At 42.8% G+C, this 15,730-nt stretch overlaps 1 protein-coding gene across 1 annotated transcript in view; it reads left to right on the forward strand.

Annotated features, from left to right (window-relative positions):
* The first annotated feature begins 248 nt into the window (after positions 1-248).
* The window catches only part of FAM124A (family with sequence similarity 124 member A), a 39,172-nt gene continuing 23,690 nt past the window's right edge, over positions 249-15,730 (forward strand). Inside the window, exons 1-2 of the mRNA XM_065675834.1 lie at positions 249-328; positions 10,420-10,451. Coding sequence (XP_065531906.1) covers positions 270-328; positions 10,420-10,451 — 91 coding nt within the window. The 5' untranslated portion in view covers positions 249-269. The remainder of the gene's footprint in view (positions 329-10,419; positions 10,452-15,730) is intronic.

Consider the following 15,730-nt stretch of genomic DNA (forward strand, 5'->3'; position numbering starts at 1 on the left):
CCGGTGGAGGCTGGCGGTATCCCCCACCCGCTCCGACCGCGCTCCCCCGAGGCAGGAGGGCGACGGGAGCGAGAAGCGAGGCTCGGTGCCCGCCGCAGCAGAGGTCGGAGCGGCCGGGCCGGCGGAGCGGCTCCGACTCTCTGGCCGGGCCGGGGCTGGCCGGACGGCGGCGGCCGCTGCTTCTCTCAGACGGCGGAGCGGCGGCGCCGGCAGGGGCAAGTCGCGGCCGCCGCCGCTCCCCGCGGGAGGGCGGCCGTGGAGCCGCCGCCATGGAGAAGCAGCCCGGCGGCGAAGACGACTGCGTGGACTCGGGAGCCGAGACGGGCGGGTGAGTGAGCGAGTGGCAGGGGACGGGTGCGGGGCTTGTACCTTCCCCCCGCCGGGCCGTGGCGGCGAGGCGCTGGGGAGCTCCCCGCCGGGCCACAGCGCTGCACTTGTTGCCGGCGGCCGCCGCCGAGCACGTCCCGGCAGTAGCGGGGCCGGAGCTAGGGCTCCAGAGCAGAGCCTTCCTCCGACTGCACACCCGGGAGTGCCTCTGCCACCGGGCATCGCCGTGCTTGGGATCCCCCGGGGAATTCACCATCTCCTTCGGTTGTCTCCTTCCTAATAACTAATCTCAATCTCCCCTCTGTCAGCTAAAAGCCATTCCCTCTTGCCTTGTCACTACACACCTTTGTAAAAACTCCGTTTTCATCTCGTTATCCATCTGTGATACATGGGGAGAAAGATACTAAGAGATCATGGCCATGGGCTTTAAGTTTGAGCTCCAGAGCATGTTGTGCTGCCTCAGCGGTGGGGCCCCGAGCTGTGCTTTATGGGCTGTAGACACATTGATGAGGGTTGGGTTCCACACCATCCCTATGTCCCAGGAAAACTTGTCTTGAGGATAGTCTGGAAGCATGCCCAGCTACCTATGCTGTCCTTGTGTCAGTGACACCTGGACAGCACCAGGCAGACAAAGTTGACTGCTCAAAAGGACCATCAAAGATCCATCTATGAAAGCAGGTTAGACTTACAGCAACCTGAAATTGGGTTGGTGTTGTCATAATACTCATCATACTGACCTATGAAGTGCTGTGAGCTTTGTTGGTAGTTAAGTGTCATACTGAAGTCAAGGAGAATGACTGTCTCTGACTGTGACCCTGATGGTAGAGGTGCGCTGTTTGTTAGTTGGATGACTTCTCCCAAGACCATGTTGCTGCAAGGATGATCCATGTGATCCCCCTTTCTGTACCCACCTTCAGCCCATCTCTGTGAGGAGAGAGGGATGTGCTTTCCATCCCACTGTACATACTGCTGTGCCATCTTGTTGGGAACAACACTGAGACTTTTCTCCTCCTCTGGCTCCAGAAGGAGAAAAGGTTGCCCACTCCTGCTAACACTGCTCTCTCCTAGGTCTTCATTCTCCCTGCTTCTGGCTTTCCTGGTTGTTTTTCTCCCAGCTCCTTGTCTGGTTTATCTCCTTTGATCTTTAGTCCAACTGTTGCAAAACTGTAAAGCTTCCTTGCAAAGTGGTAGCAGGTGCACAGCACCAGAACTGAAGTGTCAATATTACAATTATTTTTAAAGATGGAAATGGAATATGGTGACCTTTTTCATACATCCAGCTATTAATTCAAAATGATATTTTTTTTTTAATTGCTTCTGTGGTCTGGGAAGGTTTTTTCTGTCACCTTGTGTTAATTGTAGAAGTTTAAAATTATTTTATGGAGCTTAAAGGAAAAAATCCAAGCCTCCTTTCCAGATACTGAGACAAAAGGTTTTCAGTCATCTTTGAGAAACATGAGTAAAAGGAAGACAAAATAACTGGTGAATTCATGGGTGGTTCAAAGCTCAAAAAATCCTTAATGAATCAAGTCACTCTTCATTTGCTGTGTTTATCCGGAGTAGAAAAAAACTGGGTTTCCATGGGAAGGGCACATGGAAGGATTTGGCCCAGTTGGTGACATTATCCTTTAGACCTCAGTGACCAGCATGACAGCTGCTTGTGCCTGATGGTGGTGAGGTGCTAAAGTTGATGATTTTATGAAGCATCCCTGTCCCAGGCTTGGCTGGAAAGTGTAGGTTAGCCGAAGAGTCTGTCTGAGGAATTTGAGCAATGACAGACAGCAACTAATAACTGCAGTGCTTTGCACCGAAGTTTATTTTGAAAAGCAATGGGTCTCTGCATTTCAATTATTGTTTTTAGCTCTGTTTAGCAGCTATTTTAGTTTGATAAACACGTTGCATATGTCTCTTTCACAATGTTTATATTTCAGTTTTCTCACCAAACCAACTGTTAGCAACACTTACTTTTCCCTCTTACCAGATCTGCTTTCTGCTCTCTCAGTCCCATTCTAGCTATTGTGAATTGAGCTGTGGTTTTTTTTCTCTAATTACTCAACAGTAACAAAAAAAAAACAACCCAACATTAAAACAAAAATTAAGAACTATTTTGAAGTTCAGCCATCATCCTCTTAAAGTACGAGGAAATGCAACTACCAGACTAATTCAATAACAGCTTTACATCAAGTGGTCTCTTTCTGTCACTGAGGGAACAATAGAGGATAGTGACTATAGTAAATCCAGGCGCTGCAAGCTCTTGTCATCTTGATGACTGTATGTAATGATGTGTGAGCTCTTCTACAGAGCCTGTACTGCTGAAGCTGCTTATAGCAACTAACCAGTTGAATACATCAAGTACTCTACAGGGCATATGTTCCTTAAGGTTTTGCTGTGGCTTCTGGTTGCAAAAGCAGGCAAAACTCGGTGCTACAGGCAAGATCAGTTACAGTTTGAAGCCTTCATTTTCCTAATCTGTTGAAAAATATGTTCCTCTTACTGCATTTGCTGTGATAAATAGGGCTGGCAATGAAGCTGCTGAACAAACATAGTGTATTTTGAACTCCTGAATCCAGTAAGAATGGATTGAGCTGGTATTGTCAATACCTATATAAAGGGAGTAAAACATATAAGCCAATTAGTGTATATTGGCTATTTATTAATGATATTTGAAAGAGTTTGACCATCCTTGATCTGAGAGACATTGCCCGTAGAAATCTTCTCTTCTTGGGAAATGTACTTTTGGGTTTTTTAATATAAACGCCTTGTTTCATCTGCTATTGAAGCCTTTTAACCCAGAGGTATGGGAGACAGAAAGCTTTCTCTGGTAATAATTTTAGTAGTGGATTTGTACTATAAAACATGATGGTTTAAGAGAAAGGAATGGTCTTTCTTTGGTCTTCAATTAGAAAACAAACAGAGGGCAAAACAAGTAGAAAAAGAAATCGGACAACAAACATACATTAAAAGAACTGCAGATAAATTGTAAAAAAAAAATAATAACTAGGAAAAATTAATGCTAAGCTACTTTAAATGGGTGGTAAAAATGTTTGATTTTAAATTTTCTTGTTTTTACAAGCCATGCAAACGCTGTTACTTCACTGTCCTTACTCCGAATAGAAGAATAAAGGTTTGGGAGACTGAAATACTCAAAATGACAAACTCAAAATACTCAAATACTCAAAAAGACATTGTTAGGCATGTAATTTTGAATGGCAATGAGACAGACTTTTGCTACCACTGACGTCAAGGGCAAAGCATCAGCTATATTAATTGCATTCAGGACCAATATCCTGAGTGGGGTGTAGCAAATGTGGAAAACAGGTAGTTTCTTGGACCTAAAATCTTAATTTTTTTATTCCTAAACTTCTGTTTGGTCATGTTAGCTGTGTTCAAGGATTACTTCTATAGCAATGATCTCTCCTGTTTGTCAAGCATGTAGGCCTTGACTGAGCATAACACCTCACTGAGCTGGCATTATGAAGGTTTCAATACATGTGAGTAGTTGAATGTTTTGTTGGGGTCAGAAGTTGCTTTCATGTCACATGTTTCTAGCTCAAAGTCATAAGTGGTTTCAGCACTTTTGACTTTGTCAGCTGTATGGTAGTCCTTCAACGTGGCATGTTAGTCTCTTGTCATGCATCGTCTCATCCACTTATGAGAAACTCAGGAATACAAATCACAGCTGCTGAAACCTATTTTGAGGCCTATTTTTACCTTGAGGTTTCTTGTTTCTTTTTTCCCCTGAGACTTTCACTTCCTATATATCCATCATTCCAGATGTGCAAAGGCAGACAGCTTGTCTCTGACTTGACATTCAAATAGTATAAAGTCAAGCTATTTGCCGCAAATTGGTGTTGAGGCACCATTTCTAACCAGATTTCCTTGGTGAAGCTGTTTGCTTGAACCTCGGGCAGGCATTTCTGCTAGCACTGGGGCCAAGCTCTGAAACTGAGGTTGAAACAGACTTTGAATCACATTCTGGTGGCCAGGTGGTCAGTGCTGACACCTAAGATGGCTAGGCCCCAGCAGGCAGTGAGGTTCACCTCAGCTAACTGTGGCTGTGTGAAGGTTTGGTATAAATGAGGCTTCTTCTGTTGTTAGTTAAGAGCATGAGGACCTTGGGAGGGTGACTTATTCCCTAGCTCTGGATGGGTAGGTACATGCCACCTGAGTCCTGATGCATCCCTTTGGATGCGGAGCATGCAGGCAGGTGGGTTTGCTCACTTAAGCATAGTGTGGTCCTGCTTCATCAGATGCTTTTTGAAGGACAAACAACCTTTCATCCTTATATAATGATGATGATGATGATGTCTCATTTGGGGCCTCAAACAGCACTATTGGTAGTAAGCTCCTGAGTGCAATACTTAGAGCTCAGTGATGGGAATCCATCATCTGACTTCATTGCTCTACTAGAAATCCATAGAAAGGCATTTTGAGACCAGCTTCTCTGAGTTATTCCATTGCAGGTGTCTTCATTACATAAGTAGAAGTATGATGAAGATAATGGATTTGCGTTGAATTGATATTAGTGACTCAGATTGTAATCTGAACCGCAGGAATTTGGTGAGAAGAAACCCAAGACAGAGCTACAAAGCTAAATCTTCTGACTCAGGCATTGTAGTTTAACTGCTATAAAATCCTCTCATGTGCCCCATGGAGCGCTTTTTGGAGGAGAGAAGGCAAAGAAGCTCTTAAATACAGCTCTCCGTATGAGACAGTGAAATCTGAAACAACTTTAGGCAGAGAAGATATGGGAAATACGAATCCAGCAGGTGCCATTCCATCACTCCTAAGCAAGAGAGGGATGCAGACAGCAGAAGAGCTAGAAAACTTTCCACGATTTCATCTGCGAGGATTAAGGAGTCCTGGCAATGGAGACTTGCATATTGTCGTGTAGTATTTTGCTAGAATAACTTGAGAGATCTGTGTCTGTTTTATATGGTAGACTGCTTTGTGGAGATGCTGCCTGGCTCAGAAACCTTAGTTGCAGCATGTCACTGTGTGAAACAGCGTGAAGGTGTCCCTGAGCGCATGGACAGAGTTGTCCATATTACTGAATGGTTAGAAAGGTTAACGGAATCAGTTTGGATGGGACCATCTAGCTATCTCCCATGTGATTCTTGGGTGTGTTTTACTGTGGGCCAGGCACTTGTTTTACCACATTCCCATGGCGCAGGGACCACTCCCAACAGACCACTGGGAATGTTTTGGAAGGCAAGAGGTTTTAAAGGTATAGGTGCAGACTGTTTCATGGCAGTTGGCTTCAGTCCCAGACAGTTCTCTTGAGCATGTTTGTTTATTACCATAGATGTCACTGCTGCAGCTATGTTAACATGATGCTGTGCCATGGTTGATCAGGATGCCAGGGTAACCCAAGCGCTACCTTGCTAGTGTGATTCAGAGATGGGACACAGCCCTGCTTCTCTCAGGAAGAAACAGGTTTATCATGGTTTCATATACACCATACTCAGTAACTGCAAGTTGCACTAGCAGCTGCTTACTGGTATTCAGTGGGCTATTTCTCCTGCTTTGGTATTTTGAGGCTCTGTATTCGTAATCAACATTGAGTAGTGTGTGGTGGTCTCAGAGGACTGTTCAGGATCTTTTGTGCTCTTGATGGTCTTAGCATCTCTGATAATACACAGTCCTGATTCTTCAACAGTGCTAATGGGAATCGAGGTCCTACATTTATCTCAAGCTTCTACATTCCTACTTTAATGTCTCTTGACAACTTCACAACTCCTCTTCGCTGGTGGCTGACCATTGAGCACAAATTCTTTGCAGACTGATTTGTCTTTTGACTGAATGATGAGCCCTCCTTTTCAGTACCTCCTACTGCTTCAATACCCTTTTTGATCATTTTTTTCCTCATTATGTGCCTATGAAGGGAACAGGCCTCCATTTGTTCAGTTTCTGTCCTGAATATCTATTTTCTTTTAACTCTAATGTAACATCTACCAGTGGAAATAGCTTGCTGCGAGACATTGGCCTGGAATCCCTGAGCTCCAGTACGGCCCCAGTCTGTCACTGTTAAAGCCCATGAGTACTAAACTCTTCAGTTATCCCAGTGGGAAAATCCTCTTCCAAGGGAACTGATAGAAGCCAATACTCAGGATGTTTAAAACAGGAATGGAAAGAATGGGAAGGAACAAAACTGCTTGATAGCCAGAGAATCTGTGTGACTCAGGAGATGTTTATTTTGGTACTTAATTTTTCTAATGCATGATCTCTTCCAAAGGAATGTTTGCTGTGTATTCTGGTCTAAAAAGCATAAAAGACGTACAGAAACTTCAGAATTCAGTGTTCTAAAGAATTGATTGTAAGGAGGAAAAAAATGTTTTTGTAAGCCAATTGCCAGTGCGTGTCATGAATCTGACTGGTTTGTGCTGATGTTTTGAAAATATTGAGGATTTTACCAACACTGTTATTTTTGTTCTTAGGGACTAGATTCAAAAGAAATTCTAAGAAATAAAGGCGTCAAAGGGAGGAAAAGGGTGATTCAGGTAGGCCCTAAGAGCACACTGAGATACTCAGATTCATTCCATTTGGCTTTAGGCATGTAGCCGAGGGTCCTATATTAGGAATGTGTTTTCTGTAGGCTTCAACTCTAGAGAACAGCTAGGGAGAGATACACTTCAGACCTCCCTTTTCTTTGACTATAGAGGGAGCTGAGGGAGGGTACAGTCCTCATTTTGGCATCTGAGGTTTACATGAGCCTTTGAGCTTAATCATCCCTTTTTTTTTTAATTCTATGTATGTTGGTTATGCAACAAGCACGAATTAAATATTACCTTGAACCTTATTAGAATTACATGAAAACCCCAATACGATTCTCAAGCCTGTTACAACGTGTCTGTGCAATTAGTCTCCAAGCACACTGTTGTCACTTCCTTTCTCGCTCCCCATCTATTTATTTTTCCTCTTGTCTCATTTTTCATGTTCTGCCTGTACATAGACTGCCACTTCCTTGGTTCAGGATTCATTAATTCTCCATGTCCTATGTGCCTGCAGCACTTTGGGGTAATAAAATGAGAGTGTGAAGTAATAGAACGCTGCTTCTACTTGCGGTAAGCAAAAGGCAAAATGTTGTCTTGCTTCTATCTAAAATCCAAGCAGTGCAGATTCATATTGAATTAGCCACCAACTGCTGAGCACAGCTACATTGAAGGACAGCCCCGGGCTGTTTTCAAACAGAAGTGCAGAATAAATAAATCCTTTATTGGGATGCTTGGAGGCAGCTGGATGTATATTGCTTGCCTCTGGGCTTCTGAACAGTGACACGTTACACAGTTTTTGCACCCTTCCAAATATACATGGTGCCAAATGATACTAATGGGACTTGGTGCACAAATACTGTGCAGCTTTATGGCCTGCACAGCGCTACTTAGCCAGTCCCTGGGATTGCTTCCCGTTGGTCTCTGCTCAGAGCCAGACCAGCAGTATGTACATGGCCCAGCAGTAGCAAGATCTCCTCTGCTCATGTCATAACTGCTTCTGCCTTTGCCAGCTATGTAAAGGTCCTGGGGGAGGTGGGTTGAGGAATAGCTTTTTGTTCATGGCGGAGGTGCTGCTTAGCAGGTATATATGGAGTGACTGAGAGGGGCTACTAAGGACCTAATTCTGTGGTCTCTGCCATGTGTGACGAAGATGTTTCCTTGCTCCCTGGCATTATTGAAGTGGCTGGCAGTGCAGGATTTAGTAGAGAGTGAGAGAGACCTATAAGCCCCCATCAGCAAGCCTCTCTGCAGCATTACAGACCTTTCTCAAAAGCTACAATAGCCTCATGGTACTTGATAGTATTGGAGGATTTTCTTTCACAAGTATTGTGAGAAATTCAGATTGTGTGATCTTTCACTAGTCCAGCAGGATCAGCAAGGGGGTAATGCCTAATGGTCTTTCTCATCTAAATCAACAGTCTTAGCATCTGATCTGCAGAATACTGACTGCTAAGCACAGGGCTGCACAGGGCTATGAAGTATTTGGACGACTATCACAGAATCACAGAATCCCAAGGGTTGGAAGGGACCTAAAAAGATCATCTAGTCCAACCCCCCTGCAAGAGCAGGGTAACCTACAGTACATCACACAGGAACTTGTCCAGGCGGGCCTTGAATATCTCCAGTGTAGGAGACTCCACAACCCCCCTGGGCAACCTGTTCCAGTGCTCTGTCACTCTTACAGTAAAGAAGTTCTTCCTGATGTTAACGTGGAACTTCCTATGCTCCAGTTTACACCCATTGCCCCTTGTCCTATCACTGGATATCACTGAAAAAAGCCTAGCTCCATCATCCTGACACCTACCCTTTACATATTTGTAAACATTGATGAGGTCACCCCTCAGTCTCCTCTTCTCCAAGCTAAAGAGACCCAGCTCCCTCAGCCTCTCCTCATAAGGGAGATGTTCCACTCCCTTAATCATCTTTGTGGCTCTGCGCTGGACTCCTTCAAGCAATTCCCTGTCCTTCTTGAACAGAGGGGCCCAGAACTGGACTATAATTGCTTTGTTTCTTCTGCAGAGATATGTCCATACTAAAATTGAAAGCTGCCATTATAGTTATGAGGGGTTGATGTCTGTTATTTCCTTAGATGTCTGAGACCCTATAGTATGAAGGTATCCTGAAAATATGCTTAGATGGTATCTATTTACAGACAAATATATTGGGAGTTAAGGCTCACATGTTTTTTAATTTAAAGCAATATTGCAAACTTGATGCAAATCATAGAGTCATAGAATTATAGAATAGTTAGGGTTGGAAAGGACCTCAAGATCATCTAGTTCCAACCCCCCTGCCACCTCACACTAAACCATCCCACCCAAAGCTTCATCCAACCTGGCCTTGAACACTGCCAGGGATGGGGCACTCACAACCTCCCTGGGCAACCGATTCCAGTGCCTCACCACCCTAACAGGAAAGAATTTCCTCCTTATATACAATCTAAACTTCCCCTGTTTAAGTTTTAACCCGTTACCCCTTGTCCTATCACTACAGTCCCTGATGAAGAGTCCCTCCCCAGCATCCCTATAGGCCCCCTTCAGGTACTGGAAGGCTGCTATGAGGTCTCCACACAGCCTTCTCTTCTCCATATGCATATAAAACAAAGTTTGAATTCAAAAACTGTGTTACAGCTCCCCAGACAGTTTGCCTGTTATGTTTAGGGCACTGCAGGGCATACACGCAGGATGTTAATTGTGGCAGAGAGCTCTTGTGAGTGAGGTCTAGTTTAGGGACCCAGTGAATGGGGAAGTGGAGTCTGCGTGACTGTGATCTCCAAAACCACACACTCTGAATCATAGGTAGGGCCTCAAAGTGGAAATGAATCATTTTTTAAATACTCAGTGACGGCATATTTGTTTTACCTTAGTATTTCTGAATCTTTAGGGCATAAACGTGCCATGTTTTAATCAGCTCAGAAAGGGGTTTTCAGGAGTTGGGGGTTGTATGCGGGAGCAGAATTTCATTGCATAAAATACTTAACTGCTGATTTTCTCATGGGTAATCCAGTGTGCACTGAAGTAGAACCAATGGGTGTATGGTTTTATTGAGAGAGGTCTTGAAGAGGAAAAGCGTTTCCTAAAACAAAAAGCTTTGTCATCTGAATGTTTAGAATTTGGTACTCGTTTTGTGTCTTCCCTGCCAGTTGTGACCAAAGAACAATAAAAATTCTGCTCTTCAAATAGAATTCTCTTAAAAAAGGAAAAATATCTGCAAAGCAGCATTTAGAGGACATAAGATAAGGAAGAGCAGCAGGGTCAAAACCTAGTAGACTTCTGCCCCCAGCCTGTGCCTGGAGCAGCCTATTTTTAACTTATAGAGTGCCTTCTAAGCTTTAATTTTTATGCCTAAAGTTAGGTAGCGTGAATAGCCATTAGACAAAACCTCAGCTGCCTTACTCTATGTAGGTGTTTCCAAAATTCATGTGAGATGCCAGTTTTTCTGAGCCATGTTCAAAACCTGTTCCAGTTATTATCTTAGCACAAAAATAATGCTAAATGGGTGTTAAGATATTTTAATATGCCGTGTAACTTAGATTTGGTACATTTTTCATGATCTCTTTTAGATTTAATATGGTCTAACAAAAATCTTTGTCTTGCAGGTCTGAGTACAGCCGTATGTCTTCTACCAGCAGTAAGTATAACTTTGATTTTTTTTTTTAAATGGATTCTCATATTTTCTTTTATTCTGGATGCTAATTTTTATTAATATCAACCTAGTGTTATGACGGAGTTCACTTTGACACAGTTAAGCCCCAATGCCTTCTCTTTTTTGGTCTGTGTCTAGAAACAATATAGAAAATTAAACTGATTTGATATTGATGACCATAATATGAGCCATGTGTAAAGTCATAAATAATGGAGCTCACAAGAATGCAATAAAAATGAGAACAAAATCTACAGACACTGTGTGGCCAGTGCGAATGGGTCCTCCAGCCAAATGAGTTTGCAGTGATGGATGTCACTAGAGCTGGGGGATGCAGGAGTAATTGAATGCTTATTGTAAGCTGGTGCCAAGGAAGGACTTGAGAGTAAAATATGTGAAGCATTCTCTGACTCCAAAGATTATAGATGCTCTAGTAAGCATCACAGCTTTCTAGACATTTACGATAGCCAGCTGAATTTCAGGTTATCTGACTGATAGAAGTTGAATGCTGGTGTCTGGATTATCCTTTCTTCTTCAGCAATGCAAAATCACATTTTTTTAAGGAACAAGGAGCACTTCTTAAGTCCTCTCTCTGTCCCCTCCAACCATTTTCTTAGCTGTAGGACATACTGTGTCCACAGCACTTTGAAATGTAATAATGCTTATTCAGGCACAGCTACTAGTACCTCTTTCTTGTCAAAGTGCAAGGTGATGCCTGTCTCCCTGATTCACACATAGACATGAGCTTCACAAAACTTCACAGATGACGAATTGTGTTTTATAATCTGGATCTTTAAGCACCATGAAAATCAGAGGGGAAGAAAGCTGCCAGTTTTTTCTCATTCACATTCTGGCTGAAGTGTGGAGAGGGTTATTTTGCATCTTCCATGGTCTTCAGCAGAGGGCTTTTATCGATTTCAACAAGAGCTGGATCAGATAGTGTTCATAATGTCTGGCTCCTCAGCTGATGTGACTAGCAGGGAGCTCTCTGTTTTTCCTCCATCTGCTCAGTTTGTGTGTGTGTGTCTGAGAAAGAAAGAATTTAGTGCAGCTTTGTCCTAAATTCTGTTGTTTAAATAGATTTCTGGATTCCTGCTGCCAGATGTGATTTTTTTTAATGATTGGGAGGCAATTGTGATAGTAAAAGCATATTGGATTTGACTGGTTACACCAGATGTGTGCCCTGCCACCCTCACAGCTCACACTTTTGGATGATGGCTCCGGGAATACACTGCCAGCTTCTTCCTCTTTCTGGGTGGTGACTTACAGTTATTTGCCTCGTAGAAGTGCTTATTTGGCAGAGAAGTACGGAAGACAAGGTGTGAGGTATTTCTCATCTAAAACTTTCGGTTTAATCCCTTACCAACTTTGCATGACTGCTGCACATTTTACAAATAGAGGTGACATTTAAAGGTAACAGAAATTATGGTTGTAAGTCTTTGTTTTCATTAAACAAGCTGTTTGTAAGGATTATTTTTGGGTGTGTGGCAGCTACAGTGTGTCATCTTCACTGTGGTCACCTCAGTGTCTTGCTGGCCATGGCTGTCCAGAATATGTGGGAATTACAGCTGTATTTCAACACAGTAATTTGTCAGTACAAGGAGGCATTATCATTCCAGCAAAGACACAAAAGTTCAAGAGATGAGACAGTCTCCTTCTTTCTCTTTCCTGCTTCCAAGGCAAATTACATTGATACAGCTTCACAAGTAGCAGTGTTTAATTTAGCATTTTGTGGGGTCTGTGTGGTAGGTCTGGTCAGACAGTGCAGGAGTAACAGAAACAGCTACATGAGAGTATTTCAGTAAAATAAAAATGCTTTCACGTTAGAGGCTGGCAGTCAGGGGGTGCATGATGCATTTGAAGAAAAGAGTACTAGGGAAGAGCTATTAGGAAAAAAAGGTGATTTGGCCATTTTAATTTCTTTGGGGAAAAGATTCAGTAAGTGGTATCGTTCATAGCACAAAAAGCAGCCTAATCAATGATACCATTAGGCCCTAGCATAATACGAAGTAAGCTGTTGTAAGTTAAAAGGCAAAGAATTTCCATTACCTACATTACCTACAGCTGCTTCAGTGGAAGCTCCTGTTCTAATGAAGTGGACTTTATCTGACCCAGAAGGATTACAGGCCTGTTTGGTTTTACAGGAGTCTTAGTTGGTCATACCAATGAAGCTCCAATTTCAGTGTCTAATAAATGAATAATCTTCTAAATTGTCCACTGGACAGCAGTTTTCCACAGACATGCCAAGAAAAGGATAAGAAAGATTTAGCAGGTGAATTAACTACAGCTGCCTCTGTCATGTGCTGTGATGACAGCAGCTGAACAAACTGCAGGACTTAGCACCAATGCAAAAGTATACAGGAACCCTAGACTCCCCCCCAAGTCAGAAGTAAAATCTCATCAGCTGCTAGATGCCAATGGAAGGATCATTCTGTTACATGTGTTATTTCTAGTAAGTTTTTCCCCCTATGCATATGGCAGCAGTTATCATTGGCAGGGTATCACTTTAGCAGTTCAAAGCCCTGCCTGGTGGGTTGGTTGGACCTTGGGTCTTATTCAGCATCCCAGTTCTTTTTTTTGCCCTTGTGTCCCAGCTTTGTGTAACCCAAAAAAGCTTTTTACTGGAAGCATCCATCTAACATTTGTGGTTTTGTGCAGTGAGTAGTTTGGGAAAGAGTACTCAAGTTTGCAGAGTGTGTTTATTTCGGCAAGAAAAATGCAGCAGTTATCTGCTTTGCAGGCTCTGCCTGTTGTCAGGGTGACTGTGTGCCGCTTTGTCTGTTCTCATTGAGCAGAGTAAATAGGCCACACTAACCTGTCTGCTGGATGCTGAGTTTTGAGTTATTACAGCTTTGAAAGGTTCAGCAGTGTGATTTGAAGAAAGAGAAGTGCTAAATTACTTCTGACATTGTTTTCCCTGAATTGTGTGTAGAGCCACTTTTCCCTTTGTTCTCTAGCAGGAGGTGTCCTTTGTTTTATTAGGATACTTTGCTTACTGGTGTGCTCTTCATTAATCTAGGAAATACATCAAGCTTCTTTTTGCTTATATTTTCAATTACCTTTTCAATTACGGTTTTCAATTACCATCAGGGACCCCTAATCCTATATATGAGGGGACTGTGCGAGGCACTTTACACACATAGAAGAAACCTTTACCCAAGGTATATAATACCAAGATGTAAAGACCATAAGTGGCATATGGATACAGACACTTGGAATCACGAAGAAATAATTAATTAGTGTTTGTCAGCACAATAAGCAACAGTCTCTGCACATCAACATTTTAATTATCTTCAAATTGCTTTGAGATGTGTTTCAGGGATGATTTTCAACAAGGGAGGAGGAGTTGTGATGGGGCTGCTTATTTCCTCCTTTGCATAATCTTTGCATTTATGAAATGGCTCTTCAGAAAGACCCAAATCAGAAATGGGCATTTTGAAGGAAGACTTTTGTGATTTGTAACATTTGAAATATCCCTTATCTAGTCATCTCTGGAGCCAGTTTAACCAGGTTGTCTTAGAAATAACCATGGAAGCGAGTGATTTTATTTTCGTCTCCTGACATTTTTCAGCTAGGCAATCAGTAGGGAGCTGCCTGGATACACATTTGTACTGTTCCAGCTAAGTTGTTAAATGAAACATAAAACTGGCCCTATGGGATAAGATGCAAGCTTGTGACAGATTTTAGAGCACTTGAGATGGTAAAACCCTATTACCCTTAGGGTAAAACCCTAAGCATGATGTGCTTCTCAGTGGGGTAAAGGGCTTGTCACTTACCTGCTTTGTAGTTGGAAAGCTGGCAATTTGCCTTGCCATGCTCCCCTGCCTTTCATTTACCAGCTGGTAAATGATTCAGTCCTTTGGAGGTGTTTTTAGATTGTTCATATTCTTCCACGGTAAACCCAAGATCTGGGATATTAAAATTTTATGTCTGTGTTGCACATATTTCCTAACCCATGGAGTTTCACCCACTTTCTGGTTCTAAAAATTTAGCGCAAGACAGTTTCTTTTGGCAGATTTACAAATAAGTGGGTTATTGAGCAGGTTTCCTTTCAATATTCTTTTTTCTGTTTGGTGTTCTATTCCTCTGCAAGTATAACTTCCAATCTTTGTTTTGGGATTTGGTCAATGTTTTGTCAGTGTCATCTGCATCAGTTCCCTGGGCTGGGTTTGGACTCTATTTTCTCTACAAGTGGAAAGAGTCCTTATGTGCAAAACTTGCAGTCTTTATGGAGGGTTGGTAAGGGTAAGGTTTCTCTTATTCTTGATTCCAGAGGCAGGGTGAAGTGCTAAGGCTGTATCTTACCTTCACGCACCAGCTGTATATTGGAATAGGCTGCCCTAATGGCACTTTGGATGGTAGATTTTATTTGCTGCAGGGAGTCTGCTCTTTGTGCTGGATATGGCCATGGGGAATGGGAAATCACCAGCACTACAATACTTGCTATTTATGAAAAGCCCCTCGAAACCTGTGTTTGTGTATGTACCCAAACAGGTCCAAGACATCCTTTTTCTTTCAGGCTTACTCCTTGTCTTTTTTATGGCATGTAGTCAAGTAACAATGTTCAGATAAGATAAAAACGGTTGCCCGAAAGATAGCACTGTCCTGAATTTGAGGCAAACCTGTGCTTTCCTGAAGCTGTGTTACATTCTTTTCCTGATTCAGTGCTGTATTTATCTGCCCTCATTTTAAGTAACTGTATTTACACTGAAGCCAGCTGTGATGCTAGGGCCTCATTAGAAGTAGAAATTGCACATTTGTGGACCTGAGGATCAATCAAGTGCCAGTGTAGTCTATCAGGTAGGTTGCGAGGGGCGAGTGTTAGGCCACATGTCCCATCCGTGCTTGTAGCTTGCCAGGGCACTTACATGACAGTTTTCACAAACTTCCATACCATGTGCATGTAGCAATATGCTGCCTCTCTCTTTAGGTCTTTCTGGTTTGTCTCTTTTTCTCTTCCCTGGCAAACCCCCAGGATCTGCTTCTTGATGTTACCTGGCAAGAATCTTCCTCTTCCCTCTCTATTTGATCTGTTAGATTGTAAGTACTGTTGGAAGGAAACGTGAAAATGTGCCCTTGAATAAAACAGAGCATAGAGCTAGCCTGAGCACTAGGTCCTTTATAGAGGAGAGCAAAGTCAGCATCTCCAGAAGTTCTCCCATTTCTAATTCTTGAGAATTTTTTTACCAAACACTCCAGAGACCAAAGGGACACATCTGTCAAAATGGGCACTAATGGAGCTTTTGACAAAAAGGAGGTAGCCTTCC

The sequence above is a fragment of the Lathamus discolor genome, chromosome 4, assembly GCF_037157495.1.
Source record: "Lathamus discolor isolate bLatDis1 chromosome 4, bLatDis1.hap1, whole genome shotgun sequence".
NCBI lineage: Eukaryota > Metazoa > Chordata > Aves > Psittaciformes > Psittacidae > Lathamus > Lathamus discolor.